The 21,081-nt window shown below is 36.8% G+C and overlaps 2 protein-coding genes across 4 annotated transcripts; one reads left to right on the forward strand and one right to left on the reverse strand.

Moving 5' to 3' along the window:
* Positions 1-1,115: 1,115 nt before the first annotated feature.
* On the reverse strand, positions 1,116-11,140 carry si:dkey-103i16.6 (uncharacterized protein LOC557125 homolog). Of its 2 annotated transcripts, none has more exons than XM_051870675.1 (7): positions 10,921-11,140; positions 4,355-4,535; positions 3,181-3,360; positions 2,873-3,105; positions 2,381-2,481; positions 2,133-2,294; positions 1,116-1,600 (listed from the first exon to the last, which is right to left on the reverse strand). In XM_051870675.1, exons 2-7 carry the CDS (start codon positions 4,525-4,527, stop codon positions 1,313-1,315), a joined length of 1,137 nt encoding a protein of 378 aa, XP_051726635.1. In that variant the 5' UTR covers positions 4,528-4,535; positions 10,921-11,140; the 3' UTR covers positions 1,116-1,312. The 2 variants fall into 2 exon arrangements, with proteins under 2 accessions (XP_051726635.1, XP_051726636.1); XM_051870676.1 differs by lacking the exon at positions 10,921-11,140 and adding an exon at positions 6,011-6,028.
* Positions 11,141-13,012: 1,872 nt separating this feature from the next.
* tmem263 (transmembrane protein 263) lies at positions 13,013-19,179 on the forward strand. 2 transcript variants are annotated; one of them, XM_051870680.1, is made up of 3 exons: positions 13,013-13,306; positions 14,914-14,984; positions 17,676-19,179. In XM_051870680.1, the coding sequence occupies exons 2-3, from the start codon at positions 14,921-14,923 to the stop codon at positions 17,972-17,974; spliced, it is 363 nt and encodes a 120-aa protein (XP_051726640.1). In that variant the 5' UTR covers positions 13,013-13,306; positions 14,914-14,920; the 3' UTR covers positions 17,975-19,179. The 2 variants fall into 2 exon arrangements, with proteins under 2 accessions (XP_051726640.1, XP_051726639.1); XM_051870679.1 differs by having other exon boundaries at positions 13,023-13,302.
* The last annotated feature ends 1,902 nt before the right edge of the window (positions 19,180-21,081 follow it).

Genomic DNA, 21,081 nt, shown 5'->3' on the forward strand with positions numbered 1-21,081 from the left:
GTTCTCTTCCATCTGGGCCTCTGACATGCGCTCGCGAAAGCACCACAACGCATGCACGGGAAGATGCCGGCGTTCTGACATATGACCCGGAAGTGCGGCACTGTATAATAGCTGTATATAAGCTACTGAATTCTACATTAATTGTGCTTTAGGTCTTGGTGTAGTGTTTAAAATGGTGCTAAAGTGTGCATTTCCTGGATGCCCGAACCATGAGAAACGAATAAGAATATGTAAAAGTGCCTTATCAAAGCCACAAAATCAGTGGCTTCCCTTTCACCATTTCCCATCGAATGATTCTGACCAAATGAAGCTATGGCTGCTGGCTGTTCATCAGGATGTTGATTTACCGCTTCGATACGTCAAGCAAATTAAGTTGTGTAGTGAACATTTTTCACTAGAAGACTTTAAACCGGGTCAAGGAAACACTCGACTTCTGAAATCAACAGCTGTGCCCGGTCGAAGACTGTTTATGTACAGAGCACGTCTTCCTCTGCTTGCAAACACAGTGCCGCGCTTCCGGGTCATACCTCAGAACGCCGGCTCTACGTCACCTTCCCACGCATGCATCATGGTGCTTTCGTGAGCGCATGTCAGAGGCCCAGGCGGAAGAGAAGAACTTAATGAACTAAGTCGTTGTTTTAATTTTTTTTGCACACAAAAAGTATTCTCGTCATTTCATAAAATTATTGTAGAACCACTGTGGTCACGTCGACTGTTTTAATGACGTTTTAAGTACCTTTCTGGATCTTGAGAGGTTCAGTGACTTTGCTGGCAATGGAGGCCTCTCTGAGCTATTGGATTTCATAAAAAAATATCTTAATTTGTGTTCTGAAGATGAACGAAGGTCTTAGGGGTGTGGAACGACATGATGGTGAGTAATTAATGACTATTTTTTTATTTTTGGGTGAACTAACCCTTTAAGTAGAGCTAAATCCACTAAAGTTCTCTGCGTATACATTATAGTCTTTCCATAGAGTACAAGAGACCGATTTTTCAAGATAATCTGATGTGGGTTTTTCAGTCAAAATAAGCAGCAGACACTGATTTTGCTGGGTTTAAAATAATGAGTCTAAACCCACCAAAAACATGGCCAAGTGTCACTGTCTGAATAAATATGGCTGGTGTTCATCTGGTCAGAAAAAGACACCGCTACAAATACAGTAAAACTGGCTGTTGAATACTGTAAGAACACTGAGATAAAACATTCAGATGTATTGAGTTAGATAAACAAATGTGCATCTTGAACCCTTGCCAGGTCTCCATTCCATACCCAAGGATATTTTAAACATGCAGAGCATCTCTATGGATGATATTAATGCATGCTGTCGGTCTCAGAGGAGTCACTGATCTCACCGCTGCTACTACTGGGGTCAGTATAAGAACAAACACCATTTTCATGGCTGTTCATCAGGTCTTGGATCTCAGTATGCCACCCCAGGATCTCTGCAAGTTTTCGGACAGAATCAGAGAGATCTCCCAGCTCCATATAGTCACCCCTCCTCAGGGGCCTCCGTTCAAAGGGCCCGACCGGATCACGGTTGAGCAGCAGACGAGGCACTGTGGACTTTACGGTGTTAATCAGGCTGGCGAAGGGCTCGATCTGTCACAAAGCAGATGAAATGTAATAATTTTAGAATAACTAATATATACACAAAGAAACTGTTCAATAAGAATGCATTCAATTTATAAAGCAAAAGTAAAGACTTTTGAACTTTTTATTCATCAAACAATCCTGAACAACAAGACGCTTCACAGTTTCCACAAAAATATTAAGCAGCATAATGGTTTTCAACATTGATAAGAAATGCTTCTTGAGCAGCAAATCAGGATATTTAAATGATTTCTGAAGGATCATGTGACACTGAAGACTGGAGTAATGATGCTGACAATTCTGCTTTGCCATCACAGGAATAAGTTACATTTAATAAAAAAAAAAAAAAAAAAAGATACATTTTTAAAAAGTACAAACATTCTATTAATGCCATGTAAAAAAGTAATAATATTAATATAAATAAAATAAAGAACACTTGCATAGTTGACATAAATCTAGTCAGGTTTATTAATAATAATAATAATAATAATAATAATAATAATAATAATAATAATAATAATAATAATAATAATAAACCCACCTTTAAAGAAGTGCCCATGATCATGAGAAGGTCAGCTTTTGGGAAATCTTCAGCATGTTGAAAGTATTTTTCTGGTAGATCCTCTCCAAAGAATACAACATTAGGTTTAACTGCCCCAGCGCAAAAAGTACAGATGGGCACATTGCCGTTCATTATAGCTTGCTGATAGGAGAAAAAGAATGGAAGATTATGTAGTGTGCTAAAATGGTGTGCATTCTATGAGTGATCTAAATTATAAAATTGATTACCTTGGCTTCCTCTGCAGGATATGGCGTATAGCAGAGGTGACAAGCAGCAGTGGCGAAACTCCCATGAGCCTCCACAAGTTTGTCATCTGGGATACCGCACACTACAGACAGAGTTTAGAATATAACATTGCAATAACACTTTCAATAATGACGTTTAAAGGGACAGTTCACCCAAAAGTAAAAATTCTGTCATCATTTACTCACTCTCAAGTTGTTCCAAACCTGTATGAATTTCTTTCTTCTGCGGACCACAAAAGTTGATATTTTAAAGAATGTCAGTTGATGGGCCCCACTGACTTCCACAGTTCCCCCCCCATACTATAGAAGTCAATGGGGCTCATCAACTGTTTGGTTACCCATATTCTTCAAAATATCTTCTTTTGTGTTTAGCAGAAGAAAGAAATTCAGTTTTTGGAATAACTTGAATGAGCAAATTACAATTTTCATTTTTTGGTGAACTGTCCCTTTAAGAGTTTTGAATTTTAATCTCACGCTTTTCAAGTCCATCGATGTTCTGAGTGTACATGCGAAGCAACAGGCCCTTCTGATGCAGCATACGGATGAAATAGTGAACGTAGTTTGGACGGTGGTGTCCAGGGTACAGCTCTTTAGCCAATGAGAAGAAAGGATGAGGGTTGTCAGAGAAGTAGTCAATGTTAAAGATGGCCTCTGGGTAAGGGATGTCATACTTCGCAAGGTTTGCATAAAGACCCGTCCCTGGTGTCCTGATATAGAGACCATTGTTAGCGGAGTGACATGATGATTCAGAAGTAGTTTAAAGGTTTTGAGTGAGTATCCACCTGAAGTCTGGTATACCGCTGGCTGTGCTGATTCCTGCTCCAGCAACCACCACAATGTTTCGCACCCGTCCGATCTTCATCAGCCTGCCGATAGTTCCCAAAGCTTTGTGAGGCATAGAGCTGCCAGAGGATGAGGAGAGAACAGACTTGGTGCTGGGACTCTGGTAGGACTTCCCTTCCCTAAAAAGAAGAAAAAATACGTACTAGAAAAATAAACATTAAAAACCCCCAGATAATTTAAAAAGACTCTATTTAGCTTTTAATTTATTTTGTTTTAGTCACTTTAGCGCTTGTTTTTTCTTCTGTTGCAAAGGCAACAGTTCGAATTTGTTTTGTTTTTTGTTTTAAAGTCAAAGTTGCAATGGTCTTTTCTTCCCTATTCCGAGTGAAAAGGCTTCTCGAACAAAGGAAAATAAATATAATAATTTATTACAGATTTCTTTCAATTAATGAAAACTATTTTTAATAGTTTTAATTTACAGTAACAACTCTAATTAAAGTCAATCACAGAATATTTTTTATTATTGTACACTGCTTTTTTTTTATTCCTGAAAAAGTCAAGAGTTTACCTGCCTATTAGTAACTGAAAGCTCCTTTTGTGAAAATTCATAACAGCCATTTTCATTTTGCATTCATGTTTTCTGCTAATAATGCTGACTTGTTTTAAACTAGATTTCATGAACCTACAGTAGTGGCCAAAAGGTCAAAATGTCTGGTCAAGGAAAATTTATATCGTCACCCATTATTTAAATATCAAAAATGTTAATTTTTTAATCATATTACGTAGCGGAGTTTTGAGTCAATTGTTTCATTTGTGATGCAATGAAACATAGCAAATTGAGAGGACATAAATTTTGGCCTGGCTCTCATACAATGAAATTATAACAAAAACATTCAAAAACAAGGGAGAACCAACAAATTTCATCAGATGAATGCGTTAACCAAGTTTAGGGTTTTATTTTTCCTTAATATTTAAAAAAAAAAAAAAAAAAAAAAAAAATTTTCTCATTTTGATCATTTAATCAAACTTGTAGGGTCATAAACATATCCCCTCCAGACATCATTTTTGGCCACTAGTGTATGTCTTACAAAAGCTTATTTTTGCTTGGAAACAAAGCTCTTGTATTTACTGATTGTTTGCTGGAAAGTATAACATAAGGATGTGACATCTCACCGTGCTAACAAGGCCTGCTGTTCACTCACGCTCATTAGGCTGAGATCATTGACAAGGCCTGAATCTGTAGGTTTAGTGCGCTGAGAGTCCTGAGGGTTGATGGAACTGCGGGTCACCCTGGTGATGCTGGGCGGAGCGTTCCTTCTGTCCCTACTCGACTTTGCCTTGCTCATGTTGACACCTGAAAATAGACATTTAATTGTAAGTTTAATGGTGTACATTTTCGTTTCAAAAAGTAAACAGATAGATTTTCAGAAGGAAATATCAGTTCTTGCAAGGCTGCAATAATGTTAAGGTAAGCTTAAATATTATGCAATGCTGTACTTGCTCTGCAAATGTGGCTATAGACCAGGGCTCAAGAAAACTGTATAATTTTGACATACATTAAGTAATGACCCAACATAAGAATGATTTCTGAAGGATCAAGTAACTGTACTAGGGGAAAAACCTACTGTTGATATAGAGTTTACTACTTTTTTGTATCTATTAAATTTAAATCTGTTCTAATAACAGTGTGTGTGTGTGTGTGTAAAATAGGAAAATAGTTACACATTTTTAGAAAACATTTTTTTTTAAAAGAGATGACAAGAATTGCTAGTTGCCTTTTACCTTGCTTAATCCGCCCATCACAACATTTAAAGTGTAATTAAAATCATAGCAGAGCTCTGCTGGATCCTGCCTTTGGCTGGCGTAAAGCTTCAACGTATTAAAACTGTCAAGTCCCAACAAAGCTAATGGTTGTAATATATTTAATGTCCCCCTCCACTTTCGTTCAACAGCCCACAGCTGTGGCAGCTTTACGGCTCAGGAAAGGGGAATGGGTACAAGAGGTGGGAGGGTGGTGAAAGTGTCCAGGATTGACTGTGTGTCAACAAACCCAGCTGGAAGAGAAAGGAGGAGGCCATTTAGACCCCCCCCCCCCCCCCCCCAAAAAAAAAAAAAAAAAAAAAAAAAAAAAAAAAAGGAGTGAATGGAGACAGATGATGCAGAGGTAGAATCCAATAAAGAGAGTTTGTGGGAAGCGAGAGGTGAGGAAGATGCCTGGAGCCGTGAAAGGGCATTTCTCAAGCCTTTGACATCTTCGAAGAATGAATGACAGACAGCGACTGGGACAGACAGAAATGGAGGGAGAGAATATAAAATAAAAGGTAAGGAGTGGATACAAAGAGATACATCCAATAAAACAAGGCCTGCGTCACAGCAGACAAATGCGATAAGACAGGCCTTTCAACGACGCAACCTTATCGCAGCCGAAAGGGGCACAGTTATCACATTCACAGTGACAATGGGTCAGTGTCCAGAGTGATAAACAACTACCAGGGGCCGCTGGATGCAGACGAGTGTGAACAAAATCTGGCAACCTGCAAACCAAGACACAATAAAACTGGCTATGACTCAATTCAACTCACCAGTGTCTTAAGGGACAAATCTAGCTGCAGATGGAATTGAATTAGTCATTTGTTGGCCATTTAATCTTTTTAAGCACATCAAGGCAAGTCCTTATGAGATTCCCCTCTCCCAAAGTGTAATGGTTACTCCCGTGGAACTATTAAAAACTACAGGGGATGGGGAGGTCACTGCCTTTGTCTCCCTGCTAACCACAGAGACACCGCTGCGCACGTCCAATATTTCACAGCTGAGCTTATTAAGACTCACACAGACGGCATGGAGAATTTACAGCACAATGCGTTTCTGTTCTGTCACAATCAGGGACTCATAATGCATGAAAAACTTCTCCTGAAGTGGGAATCCTGAGAAAGAAAAGAAAAAAAATTCTCATTCCACAAACAAACAGCAAGCATCAGACATGGGGGAATACCAGGAGACACTCATGAAACATTCATTTCAAAGGTCGAATGTGATTAAAGGACATAAATTATCTGACCTGATTGTGAGACACAAAAATGTTCTTTCTACTTTTGTGATAGGGATGTTGCTCAGAGCATTTGTCTCACTGCATTGCTCCTCTCTTCCCCCCAATAAATAATAATAATAATAATAATAATAATAATAATAATAATAATAATAATAATAATAAATATAAATGTTTTTATTTTATCAAACTAGCAGCTAATAATAAAAACAACTTCCCCACTAATTTGATTAAAAACATTAATAATTATTTTTTTGGATAAATGGTTAATAGCCATTTGATAAGTTATTAAATCTCTAAATTAATACAATTATAAAAATAATAAAATATTAATAATGATTAAACATACAAACAACAACAACAACAACAACAACAACAACAACTGATTAAAAATATAAGTTTACAGTTAAATTAAAATACTTATTATAAAACAGATAGTTCTGGTCCTTGATTATGATTGGCTGGGTTATGTTCGAAGCCGTTTTAAAAATACTCTATAAACACACCTGTGGCCTGATGGTTAGAGATACAGACTTGTAACCCGAAGGTTGTGGGTTTGAGTCTCAGTACTGGCAGGAAGTGTAGGTGGGGGGGAGTGAATGAACAGCGCTCTCTTCCACTCTCATTACCCACAACTGAGGTGCGCTCGAGTAAGGCACCTATCCCCCAATCACTCCCTGAGCGCCACAGCAAAAACGGCTGCCTACTGCTCCAGGTGTGCGTTCATGGTGTGCGTTTAAAACACACTACTGTGTTTGTGCACTTTGGATGAGTGAAATGCAGAGCACAAATTCTGAGTATGGGAAACCATAATTGGCTAGACGTCACATCACTTTCATCTGCTTTTGTGTTGCTGAGCTGGGTTGCCAGGTCTGCACAAAAAAAAAAAAAAAAAAAAAAAAAAAACACCACCACCCAATTGCTAATCAAAACTAGTCCAATCACATTCCGGGGATCCCCTGGTAAAGATCTAATTCCGGGGGTAAATATCCCATAGTCGCTTCAACCCACAAACTAGAAAAAGAAACCCGCAGGCAACAGTGTAAAAGTAGCCTGCATAGTCTGTTCTGCATTGTGCCTAACATCTCCCAAAAAAAAAAAAAAAAAAAAAAAAAAAAAAAAAAAAAAAAAATCACTGTACTGCTGAATGATTTTCATGTACTATAGCCTAGTTTTTACCAGGTTCCCTGAACGAACATGAAAAATGACATGATACATTTTGGTTCGTGCACTATGCCCATGTATATTTTCCTGCTATTTAATGTGCACTTGAGGAAGCCAAAAGAATCTGCTGTTTAACGGAGACTTCAATAATCATAGGCACAGGGGCTTCTCTCCAAAGAAGAGTCAAAAACCAACACGACCAGTGGTGTGACTGAAACCATGGAGAAGAGGTTAGCAACGGGCAGTCAGGGCAGGAATGAGCTGGCTGTCAGACTCAGAGTTAGTAAGACAGCACAGAGTCATTGTGCTGATATTAGCACACATCTCTGTCTCCTCACTGCTGACAAATTGAGCTTAATTAGTTGAGCTGTTTGTCAATAAGCAGCTAAAACAGACTAAGATGGAAAATTAATTTAGTATGGAATGTTATGCTCCTTATTTATTCTGCTTTTAATTCAAGGGGACCTTGTTTGAGTAGATCTGTCTTAGTACGGTCTGATATTTCTCTGGTATTTCTTACTACATTTTAATGTCTTAATTATAAAATCACTGGTGTGTAGCACACACAGTTTTACAGTTTACTGCACTTTGATATTCTTATTTTTCTATAGCGGCTTATTAATTGGGAAGTCTCGCACATTAACAGAAAACATCTTACTTCCTCGTTGTAAAAAAAAGGTGGACACTCTTGCACACAGCTATTTTTTTAATGTCTGCTGCCCCCTATTGAGGAGACACCGTTACAGTCTCCATGATGGTCACATTAAAGGTGCAATATGTAATATTTTTGCAGTAAAATATCCAAAAACCACTAGGCCAGTGTTATATATTTTGTTCACTTGAGTACTTACAATATCCCAAATGTTTCAAACTATTTGTAAATCGTGAGAAAATTGCAATTTTAACCAAGGCTCCGGGACGTGCGAGTCGCCGCCTGTCAATTGCATCATTGCGTAACCCTCGGTCTGCCTCGGTTTCCGGTTTTATTTTGTAGAAACCATGGAAACACCAAAGACGCTTTAATATATTACACGTTTTAATAGACAAGGAGACAACTGTTTTGATATATTTATAGACAGAAAACTAATTGTTATATAGCTCAACACGTTTAGTCTTGTTTAAATTGAATTTTCTTGATTTTTTTGCGAGTACCATGCTTTACCATGCCTCAGAGAAAAACACTATTTTGTGAAGTAGCTAACATAGCATAATCAGATGCAGCTTTATTTTTAGTAACAGAAATACAGAATTTTCTCCATCATACAATATGTTTTAAAATGAATTGCATGCCAGTTATCAACAAGCCATCCAGGATTTAATATGATATTCTAAAAATCGATCTAGCTTACTGCAGTGTCTCAAACAAGCGTCTCACAGCAGCCACCGAGCGAATGCAGAGTAACGTTACAACATTTTCAACGCTCTCAAACGTATCTAATATGATAAACAGAGCTGCGTTACCTCATACTCATGACCGGAAAAGCGGAAGCGGCGCTGGCAACTGTGGCATAATAAAAGTTCCGCTGCTTGTGAGGCGTGTGTTGCGCAATCGCTCCAGCGGCCTCGTTCAGCTCCCACAACGCTCGGTCCTGCTCTGCTTCATACTACAGTAACATTAATAATCGCATCCATGAACATTATTTCTTCCCGAGTCCTATCCCTATTCTTTTGCATCTTCCGTTGAAGTGAAGACCACCCAAGATTCCATGCTCAAACTTGGCGTCATCAAGCTACGCCTTTGTTTTGAATAGGCCTCTAGCGACCTCTAGTGGACAGAAATCCTACATACTGCACCTTTAACAGTCAGTAAGATTTTTTTTTGTTTTTATTTTAAATTTTATTAAGCAAGGGTACACTAAATTAATTAAAAGTAACAGTAAAGTCTCTTACATTGTTACAAAACGGTTCCATTTCAAATAAATGTTTTTCTTTTGAACTTCCTATTCATCCAAAAAAGTATCACCATTCCCACAAAAATATTATTAATGGCTGCTGAAAAAATGAGTTTACTGTAATTACTGTATTTAATGAAATCAAATACAACGTTGGACAGCAAAAGAGACTCCTCACTTTTGAACAGTAGTCTACATACGGTACATTTCTTTTATTAAGATATCAGTAAAAAATATATTTATAAATTGCAAATGCGATTGAGTATATCATATGAACAGCCAGTCAGTTATAACACTGATTTAAGCCTCACCCAAATTACCTGTCCTTCATTTTGAGATCAAGTCATTTGATGAGTGTGTTGATCCAGGAGCGACTATTATTCAATGAGCTCATTTGATAAAGGGTTTGTCAGACTGATTGATTTAACCCCATAACTTGAGCCAGTTCTTTTTAATGAAACAAACAAAAAAGACTGAGAGTCTTTTACATGTGCATGTTAAGCGTGCAGTCCTCCAGGTGACATTTTCTTGCTATTTTCTTGCTTTTTATCTCACAACATTTAATTATTTCAGGTTGCAGTGCAGAAAACAATATCACAAACTAATACCAATAACTATCAGCACACTGTCCAGAAGGTCTAATGTTATTAAATGCTGCCACTCAGTGGCCAAAGTATAGCAAAATGAAAGAGCAGGGTGTAATATTGGAACCAAACTTTTAAAAGTATCTTGGCTATTTGTGAATTCAAACATTTAGAACCAGTTAGGGCAGAGGTTCCCAATCCCATTCCTGGACATCTGCCTACCTTTAGAGTTCACATCCAACACCTGTCTGTAATTATCAAGTGCTCCTGAAGATTTTAATTGTGTTTGATCAGGGTTGGAGCTGAACTTTGCAAGAATGTAGATCTCCAGGAGCAGGGTTGGGCACCCCTGAGTTAGGGGATACAAATTAATGCAAAGCAAAAGCTAGTGATAGCAAAAGACAGAAATCACTAAAATAATTGCTTATTGGGTGTTTCAAGCATAGAAACACAACTGGGGCCACATTTCACACAATAAGCATTTCTATTTTGACTAGATAAAGTAAACTAATGTTTTTAGTATGAATATATTTTAAGAGTCTGGAACAGGGATAAGGGCAAACAATAAAATGGATTTAAAATAAAGATAGATAGATAGATAGATAGATAGATAGTAGATAGATAGATAGATAGATAGATAGATAGATAGGTGCATTAATAATACACAAGCAGAACATGCACAAATCACTTAAATCACAATCGCGTTCTTTATATAAAGTAACAATATAAGATAATAACAATCACCCATGTCGCTTGGTTACGCAATAATCTGCACATTCATTCATTACATTGTGTGATGAGTTGCAAGTGAACACTGTATCTGATTCTCTGGCAAGCAACGCTGTTACAATGCAGCCAAGTAAATAGATGTATATAAATATATGAAACGCTGACCTCATATCAAAACTGCCCACTGCTAACGTTTAAAACATACAATTTGACGGTCACAGAAAGCTAGAATATCTGATTTTTGGCTAATAACTTGGAATATGCTGTTTAAACGTTAAATGCATCTAGTATATGAAGCATAAAACTAAATAATTAGTTACTTGCCTTGTTTGTTTACCCGACTGAGGAGGGAGGGAAGACAGTCAACACGAACAGCAGCGAATTGATGATACCTCGTAACAAAATAACAGACGGGGGATTACATATATATCTATATGATATACTGAAAATTGAATGTCATATTTGATTCTGAACAAGTCTGTTCCCGCAAAACATTACAAGCTGCATGACAGTGCAGGAAATACGTCATTTTATGAATAAGGGCGGGAAACTACCCCTGTGACAGCTGCTGCAGATCAACAGCCAATAAGAACTGCTAGTTTAATTTGTAAAAAAATAATTAAAACACCTGTTTACATTCAATCTTCAGTTTAGTCTTTTCACGACCTACTGGAGTTATTGTACTTAAACAGTGTATGCCTCTATTGAAGAGTACAGGGCAGGATCTCAAAATTAAGACATAATAAACAGTACTTCCTCTAGTGTTGGGCAACATTTTGATTTAAGAAATGACTCCCTTTCAGTTCTTGAGAAAATTGGCCACAACCCATAGGAGGTTGAATTGGAATGACATAAAGTGGAATTTACCAATCAAGAAATTCAACAGGCGCACAATAGAGGAATTGCAACAAACAAACCCTTAGGTGTTCTTTTCAATTTCCATCTTGTCATCATGCTTTACATTGTTTGGTTTCATATTACAGACTCTGGAGTAAATTAGTGGGGGGGGGGGTTTTGTGCATGGTCCAAAATTAATGTATGAGCTATAGAAAATATACTAGTGGAATTTCAAAGATTGATTATTAAGTAAGATATTGACGATTGATTATTAAATTATTGAAAATTAATGCAGTAATGTGGCCATGAATCATGACACAAAGCGGTATCATTCTGAAAGGGTTTATTTTGATATAATGAGCAGCTGATATGTATATTACTCCTACTTATTACAAAGCTAGTTAACAAATAAACACATGGACCTGAAATATTGGTTCGAAATTATTGTAGACATATTAGCGTATTTGAGTGGTGAGAGTACCATGTTGGAAGTATGAAGCAAATTTCTAGGTTGAGAGGTCAGTGTTGCCCTGGACAAGAGTCATTATTTAGAGGTGTTTCATTGTTGAATGTTGTGATTAATTTATATTGCAACTTGCCATAAAATGTTTTCAGAAATAGGGGTGACCGGGGCACAACCTAACATGGGGCGAGTTGTAACACATGGTTTAAAAGTTTCCACACACGTCAGCATGGCAAAACTTAATTTATTTTCCATCTCAAGTCCATCTCAAATTATTTTTAATTATTAAAAAAATGCCGTTACTTTTTTTTTTAAGGAAAAAGTTCATAATTGTATTTGACAAAATATTTTAGTTTGCCTTGTGTATATATATATATATATATATATATATATATATATATATATATATATATATATAAATATTTTTTTATTATTAGATAACATTTTAAACTGTCATATGGTCATGTTACAATGTGCCCCACCTATGGGGCATGTTGTCACATTTCACTTCTTTCGGGATAAATGAATAAAAAAAAGTATACACTGTATAATGAAACAAAACCACATAATTGTACTAGACGTGTGAAATTAATGTGGGGAAAAAAATACTCTGAACCCCAAGTGAATTTACACAAACTAAGAGTCAAAAAGTGTTAGTTTGTGCCCCACTCTCCGCTACCACATATGTTGTTTGTATGATAAACATAAAACTGTTTATAGATAATTAAACATGAATGTATTTTTTTTTAAACTACACTTAAAACACGGGGTGGGGGTGGAGGGGGATACCCTGCAGGAAAATGGTAAAGCTAGTAAGTTCACCTACATTTTAACCCTAAAACACAACACAGTTCAATGCTGAATTGAAAATACAGGTAAAACACCTGTGAAAAATCAACACCACTTAACACAGCACTTTGGCCCCTACTTTTCCTGGAGTTTACTAATTCTAAAGTGAGTAGTATCACTTTGCACTTTCAGTTATCACTTTGCTGTCCATTCTCACAAGTTAGTTGATCCATGTCCATTATCAGGTCTCAGTCAATAAAAAACCCAAGAACTCTAGTGGACAGAGCACAGATACACACTTCATTTTCATGATACTTTACACACAGGCAAAGTATAGTGAAGTCATTTCACACGCCACAAATAGAAACGTCACTTCCTTTCCTATGTGTCCACACTGGTACGTGGTTAAAAACAGCTAGGGCGCCACGTATACATTATGCAAAGATAGGTCTTTATAAGAAAAGTCTTGTCAGGTCCTAGATCTATCGTAATTTTTGCGTGTGTCTTTTTGAATCGCTGAAGGGAGCAGCATATTTTTCCTCTGAAACAAACAAGGGGTGGAGACAGAAGTTTCCAACTTGATCTGCAGAAGTTTATAGCAGCCAACTTCTTACACAGTAAGTATACACTACAGCTGGCAACGTTTTCTGGCAATGTTACTCTTGCATGTTATACAGGGTGTTGTTGATATTTTATTCTAGTTATATGATGTGATGCATAAGAGCTTTATCGACATGGTAGACAATGGCTGGATTGTCTAGTAGCTAATGCATCTCTTACCTAACGTCATGTATCTGTCGTTTGATGAGTTGTTGCCCTGTTTTCATTTAATTTTCTTCAAAGCTAGTCAGTTTTCTCTGCCTGGTTAACATGTTTTCTTCAGAAAGGGTTTAACGTTATATTGGCTAATTTCCTAAAAGCCTATATATTGTTGTTTCTCACCTAACGCTTAATTTGAGTGTGAAATAGGCCTAAAGAAAACAACGAGTTAATTTAAGCTCAGGATATTATTATTTAGCCTCCGGGAAAGAAAAGACTTTTCACAAAAGCGCCACGTCAGATTCAGTTCAGTAACAGCAAAGGTTTCTAGCGACGTTCGATTCACAAATGAATTATTCTTTTGAATCATTTTCAATGAATCGAACTGCAGTTCACAAATCAAAATCGAACGAATCCCTCCAAACGGTTCTCGAGTTACCCATTAAATATATTTGGAATAAAACTGACTGGAAATATGTTTATGACTTGATATTACATTTTTACACACAGGAGACTTTATTTTAATATATAATTTTATCAAAACATGCAAAAACATTTTTGTCTGAGAGAATAATTTCTGCTAGGCCTATTAGTTAACGTAAATGCAAAGTATATTTAGTTTAAATTTCCTTGTTTTTATGAACTGAATCATGGTTGCAAGACTGAATTAAGAAACAAAATAATGAATCATGTCAGTGACCACGTAAGGCTGTAATTGGGTCAGGACATAAAAGAATTGCTTTTTTCATATATTCGAAAGAACCGATTCAATGGCACGAGTCTGACTATCCTTTACTAAAGTTCGTTTTAGGACAGACTTGGTACTATAACAATGCACTTGTTCCAATTGTTACTTCATAAAGTTGCTTCAAAACCCTGTTGTTCTAACACTCATTTCCACTCATTCTATGATTGCTTACGTGTAACGTGTACACGTATTAATATACTGCTCAATGATCTGTATTTTATCTTTATTGTCCTGAGTTAATGTCTCGATGTAGGATGATAAATGATTAAAGTGTAGTACTGCATCACAGCTGCTATGTTAATATTTATTTATGATTTCTTAATTTCACTCATTCATATGGTTTACTAGTGAAAATATTTATAATTTCAATTTAATATATTTCATGTTAATGATTCAAGCCATTTATTAACCTTGCTATAGTATATCCCATATGCAGTAATTCTATTTGTCTTAAAATATAGTCCTGTCTTCAGTCTTGTTCTCAGTGTTCGCTGCAATGTTGACAGGGTGTTGCAGCAGGTTACGTTTTATTGACAGAGTAAACTGGTCTGCCTTGTTCTATGTTGGTGTTTGTTGGGTTGAAGCCCACATTTAGTCACAACCTTTCACCTTGTTTTCTGTCTGTCCTGCCCAGATTCTTGGAAGACATATTAGAATTTCTTCTGTGGAAAATGAAGGATGGTATTCTAACTGCCACATCTTGTTTTTACTTTTTATGTAGGGTAAAAATGAGTGAAACAAACCAGCAACAGGATGAGTTACCTGCATACTTGAAAGATGAGCCTCCAACAGGTACTGGAAGTTATGCTGACATTTTAATATCAGACTTTACAGTTATTCCTTCTTGCAACAACCAGGCTTTTTTATCTTAGCCCAGTATTGCTAAATGAATCATTTTATACAGCTGTCCTCTGTACATCTTCATGCTAGAGAATGATAACCCTCTGTGCCACATAGTGGTGCTCTTGCACAATCCAAGACTGACACTGCCCTGTCTTAATTGTCATATGTAGTAGATCTGGTTATAAAATTGTAGATATGGTTACTGAGTTGGTATGTTGTTAATAAAACAAAGATCATTGAAGTAAATTTTACCACAAAATACAAACCAGTTTTTCAAAATTTCACATTTAATTAATTGGTACTTTCTGTTTCTTTTGTATTGTTTGTGAAATTTAATGCTTAAAAATGTATGATTGGCATTGCTTTAGATGACAAAATTTCAAATCGACTTGCATTTATTTTAAAGCAAGATGCCACAACCACACTTTTCAAGCAAAACATTTCACAAAATAAGTTTGAGTTTTAAATGATAAAATGAAAGATAAACTGTTTATATGGATAAATAAATAGATTAAATATCAAGTAAAGTCATGCATATTGTTCATCAGAATTATGTTGCCAGATACTCTATTTGTTGTATTTATTGAAAGTGAAAGCTTTAAAGGCACAATATGTAAGATTTTTGGATTAAGAATGTTTAAATCCAGAGAAATAAGCAATTTTAACCCGGACATGAACCGCGTCCGTGTGTCGCCTATCAATGACATCATACCCTCGATTTACGGTTTTATTTTGTAGAAACCATGGAAACACCAAAGACGTTTAAATATATAATATGTGTTTTACTAGACTGGTGAGCAACTGTTGGATACATTCATCAACAGAAAAATAATCATTGTTATATAGCTTAACACAGTAAGTCTTATTGTTTAAATCTAGTTTTCTTGATTTTTACTGCGAGTACCATGTTTTACCATGCAGTGTGCAACAAGTGTCTCTCATAGCAGCCTCCGAGCGAACACGCAGAGTAACATTATAACAACTTTCAACACACAAATGTATCTAATATGATAAAACAGCGCTGCGTTACCCCACATACTCATGACCGGAAGAAGCGGAAGCACTCGTTTGCAGCATAATAAAAGCTCCACTGCTCTCAAGGCGTGTGTCGCATTTTTCTCTCCTTAGCAGACGCTCCAGTGGCCTTGTTCCGCTCCAACGGTTTTCAGCCACACCCTGCTTCATACTACAGTAATGTTAATAAATCTTTAATACATTAGCTCATCCATGAATATGATTTCTGCCCGAGTCTGGTCAGATTGTTTTCCACCGGCTGTAGACATGAAGACAACACCTCCCATGACTCTGCAAAATCAAGGCATCATCAAGCTACGCCTGTTTTGAACAAGCGACCTCTAGACTCTAGAGGCTAAAACTACATAGTGTGCCTTTAATTGAAGTATGAAATAAAATTTAATTACAAGTAATTATTATTTAAATGTAGATAGTATTTTTAATTTTATGTAGGCATTCACATCATTACTTATTTTGGTTACACTTCATTTTAAGGTGTTGCGAAACCTTAAAACCATAAAACCGGTGTCTCTGTTACAGTGTAATTATACATTTAAGTACTGAGTAATATTAATTAAGAACATGTACTTGCTAGAGTTTAAAGGGTTAGTTCACCCAAAAATGAAAATTCTGTCATTAATTACTCACCCTCATGTCGTTCCACACCCATAAGACCTTCGTTCATCAAATTAAGATATTTTTGATAAAATCTGATGGTTCAGTGAGGCCTCCATTGACAGCAAGTCAATTTACACTTTCAAACACTCTAAAACACTTACTAAAAACATATATAAAACAGTTCATGTGACTACAGTGGTTCAACCTTAATGTTATGAAGTGACTAGAATACTTTTTGTGCGCCAAAGAACAAAATAACGACTTTATTCAACAATATCTAGTGATGGGTGATTTCAAAACACTGCTTCATGAAGCTTCGAAGCTTTACGAATCTTTTGTTTCAAATCAGTGGTTTGGAGCGTGACAGTCACGTGATTTCAGTAAACGAGGCTTTGTTACCTCATAAGTGTTTCGAAATTTCAATAGTTCATGTGACTTTGGCAGTTTGATACACGCTCCGAACCACTGATTCAAAACAAAAGTTTCGTAAAGCTTCGAAGCTTCATGAAGCAGTGTTTTAAAATCGCCCATCACTAGATATTGTTGAATAAAGTCATTATTTTGTTTTTTTGGCGCACAAAAAGTATTCTCGTCACTTCATAACATTAAGGTTGAACCACTGTAGTCACATGAACTAATGCTTTAGTACCTTTCTTGCCATTTGAAAGTGTTAATTATCTTGCTGTCAATGGAGGCCTTACTGAGCCATCGGATTTTGTGAAAAATATCTTAATTTGTGTTCTGAAGATGAACGAAGGTCTTACGGGTGTGGAACGACATGAGGGTAATTAAGGACAAAATTTTAATTTTTGGGTGAACTAACCCTTTAAGGCTAGGGTTAGGGTTTGGTTTAGTTGCATGTAATTATGCATCATTTACTGTTATTACTACAGTTAATACATGTAACATGTAACAATATTTTATTTTATTTATTTTAGACTAAACAGCTGCTCCATTATCTTATCTTATGATATTTTTAGTATTAACATTTCCTTTTATTACCTGTAGATCCCAACAAAGACCATCCCCAACCCCAGCCTGGCATGTTCTCCAGGGTAGCTGGTGGTCTGTTCAGTGTCACGAAGGGGGCCGTTGGAGCCACAGTAGGCGGAGTCGCCTGGGTTGGAGGGAAAAGCTATGATCTAACGAAAACTGCTGTTACCTCAGTTGCATCTGTGCCAGCGATGGGGGTGGGGCTCGTGAAGGGCAGCGTGTCTGCCGTGGCTGGTGGCGTGTCCGCCGTCGGCTCCGCCGTTGCCAGTAAAGTTCCCATTGGCGGAGGCAAGAAGAAGGACAAGTCTGATTGAATCACATGGCTCTAAGGTATTTTTATCAGAAGCATCTGCATCGTGTCTTCTTTGACTCCTGAGCGAGTTGATTGTGGAGTTCACGCTTGTGTTACGAGCATATTTGGACCATATCCGTCTGCCTGACCGTACCAACAAAACGTCATTCGCAAGCTGGGTGGCCTTCATCTGCTCAATGCAAGAACTTTTGTTTTTGTGTTCTATTGGAATATGACATTAAGTGTGTGTTGTATTCAGAGTCAAACTGTTATTCTCTGAACTATGAAGTATTACATTTCTGACCAGAGATGGATACGTGGACCTCTAAATGTTCTGTTTATGCTTTGCTGAGCACACAAAGGCACACGCTTTGTGTCTGTGACCGTACATGCAAAAAAATCACATATGTTTTAAACACACCTTATAGTTGAATTACCGTAGGCTGGTAGGAATGAAGATGAAGATCAATCAAGTGTCCCTCAAGGTGCTGTGGGGGGAAATCACAGACTGTGGGGTGCTGATGGTGGCGTCCATCCATATGATTGAGTGTTTGTGAGATTACTTACTTTGTGCCTCTGGGGTCCACGTCGATCCATGCTGTCCTCTCACACAACTCCAGCGATCTCTCTATGTGTCCCCTGAAAAACAGAGAAATCACAAGCATACACACACATACTCACACATGACGAGCTGTTGTGTTTAGATTTTGTCAATCAACTCTGAATGCTCAAAGAACTGCTGGGTTTTTTAGGGAAACATGCATGACAATCTACATCAAAACAGAGTCTCTCTGTTTGATGACTTTATTCCAAAACCCAGTGACATTTTCTTTTTTCCTTTCCGTGTGTCATTCTGTTATTCACTGTCCTTTTGCTTCTTTGTTCTGTTTGCCCTTTTAACTCTTTAATGTGAATTTTTTTTTTTTTTTTTTTTTTTTTTTTATGGGCCAACAAAGAATCACACGAGGTGGCAAAGTGTAATACAGTATTTTCTTCTATCAAGTATTTGTTTTCCCTTTACCAAAGATTACGAAAAGGAAAAAAGTGTATTTGAGGATTTCTTTTTTGTTAACGTCGATATGCAGTATACTTTATGGTATTCAGTGTACTCTCTTTTTAGATAGATAGTTATCAAATATATAGTAATGTTTCTTTATTGTTGTTTGATTTGAGGCAATCCATATTTCAGTGTAATAATGTGAATTGAAATAAAGAAATATCACCGTTGCTTGCGATTGTTTACTCTTGTGGAAGGTGCAGGCCTGGTGCCAGGACACACGACTTGAAGTGGGGGGGGATTTATATTTGTCAGGGGGGCCAGCGACCATAATGAAATTGTGTTGTGAGATCATCGCGGGAGGGGAGGGGAGGGGATGATAAGCTTGAGATCGTTGCAGGGGCCAAATCTATTTAAAACTAAAAAGTTTTTTTGAAATAAAATTAAGCTGAAATTAATTTAAAATATGAATATTAGATGATAACTTAAACTAGAAATGTTGCCTTGGCCACTAACTGAAATAAGTTGTACTAAATTAAAGCTAAAATTGATATATAAGTAAATTACTGTAAAGCTAAATATAGCTAAACTGTAAAGAAGAATTGTTGGTTTAACTTAAAGTAGTTACCTGGTTGCCTTAAAATTTTGAGTTAATACAATGAAGGGGATTGGTTTAATCAACAGAAACTCAAAATATTGTTATCTGAACCAGTTGATTTGACAAAAGAAAAAATGTAGTGATAAATCATGAGAATAATTTTTTAAAGTGTATAAAAACACAACGCCAAAAATGACAAAAGCATACAAAATTGCTAAACTAGAAAAATTAAAATGAAAACTGAAATTAAAACAAATGCTGATTCAAAATATTAATAAATAATATAATCGCAAAGTACTAAAATAACCGTTTTTATTTTTTGCATAGTAAAATAAAACCTGTAGCTGTATTTTGCCTTTTTTTGGCAAAAAATTTGGTCAGATAAATACCTTAACCAAATTCAGTGTTTTGTTCTTCTCTCATATTTTAAATATATAAAAAATGTAAAATATTTTCTCATATTTTGATAGTTTAATCAAACTTGCAGGGTCAGTAAAAACAAATATCCCATCTGGAAATCACATTTGACCACTGGTTATCATTATAGTTTTGCAAATGGGCCTTTAATCTGGTCTGGCTTGCAGTTACTATTCTAATTCATTCCAAATGTGTCTGGTGGGATTCAAATAGGACTAGATTATGGACCGTGCCATTGGCCCACAGCCTCTAAATCTTCAGGCTGTGCGGCCCGAGACTGCCAAAGGACCCCCACGGGCCCCATAACACTTTTTTTTTTTTCATTAAATGTTGTCCACCAAAATATGTACTGTATTTTATTTTTTCTTTCATTTGCCAAATTGGCTGTTGAAGTAATGGAGGATAAAGGGTCTGCCGCTAAGGAAGGGGCCCTGCGGGACCAGAATCCAATGAGTTGAAGGGCAGGCCAGTCAAGTTTTTCCACACCAAACTCAATAAACTATTGTTTTATGGACCTCACTTTGTGCACAGGGCAATTGTAATGCTAGAGCAGAAAAGACCCCAATTTACTTAAAATGTTTGTCTAACATGTTATTAATGTATAGCTTAAAAGGGCAAACCTGTTAATTAAAAATAGGGGTTCTGTATACTTCAGGGCATGAAGTGTACCTTTATAAACAACAGACAAGTCCCTGGCCTTCCCTTAAAAGGGTTTTGTCACAGTAAAAGTTAACCAGTGAATCAGTTAAAAGAATCAAATAAAACAATTTAGAACACAATATGTCTCTTTTGTGCAGCAAAAGTGATTTTTCCCTTACATGGGTATCTGTACCTTACAGGGAGAGGAGGCGGTAAAGCCTGTCAATGGTGAACAAACACTTGCAATCAAGTTGCAGTCCCAAGGTCATGCCGGATGTCAGTGTCTAATGCTTAGGGAATGAGGCGACAGGGGTCTTCCCCACTCTGTCACCTCCTGGAACAAATTCATTCCTCACACTCCTGGAGCTTCTTTCAGTAAACACTTTAAATCAAAAGTAGACAGTGAAACTCACACTGCAGGGGCCACAATCATTGACTTCAGCCTTTTGATATTAGGATGGTAGACGGTGCTCAACTG

This window comes from Ctenopharyngodon idella, chromosome 18 (assembly GCF_019924925.1).
Source record: "Ctenopharyngodon idella isolate HZGC_01 chromosome 18, HZGC01, whole genome shotgun sequence".
NCBI lineage: Eukaryota > Metazoa > Chordata > Actinopteri > Cypriniformes > Xenocyprididae > Ctenopharyngodon > Ctenopharyngodon idella.

Coding starts and splice junctions, on each gene's coding strand:
- si:dkey-103i16.6 (XM_051870675.1), bottom strand. CDS start 4,527: ATGAGCAAGGCAAAGTCGAGTAGGGACAGAAGGAACGCTCCGCCCAGC. Junction 3,361..4,354: donor CAGCAGGCCTTGTTAGCACG/GTGAGATGTCAC, acceptor TCTTCTTTTTAG/GGAAGGGAAGTCCTACCAGA. Junction 2,482..2,872: donor CATCGATGGACTTGAAAAGC/GTGAGATTAAAA, acceptor CTCTGTCTGTAG/TGTGCGGTATCCCAGATGAC.
- tmem263 (XM_051870680.1), top strand. CDS start 14,921: ATGAGTGAAACAAACCAGCAACAGGATGAGTTACCTGCATACTTGAAA. Junction 14,985..17,675: donor GAAAGATGAGCCTCCAACAG/GTACTGGAAGTT, acceptor TATTACCTGTAG/ATCCCAACAAAGACCATCCC.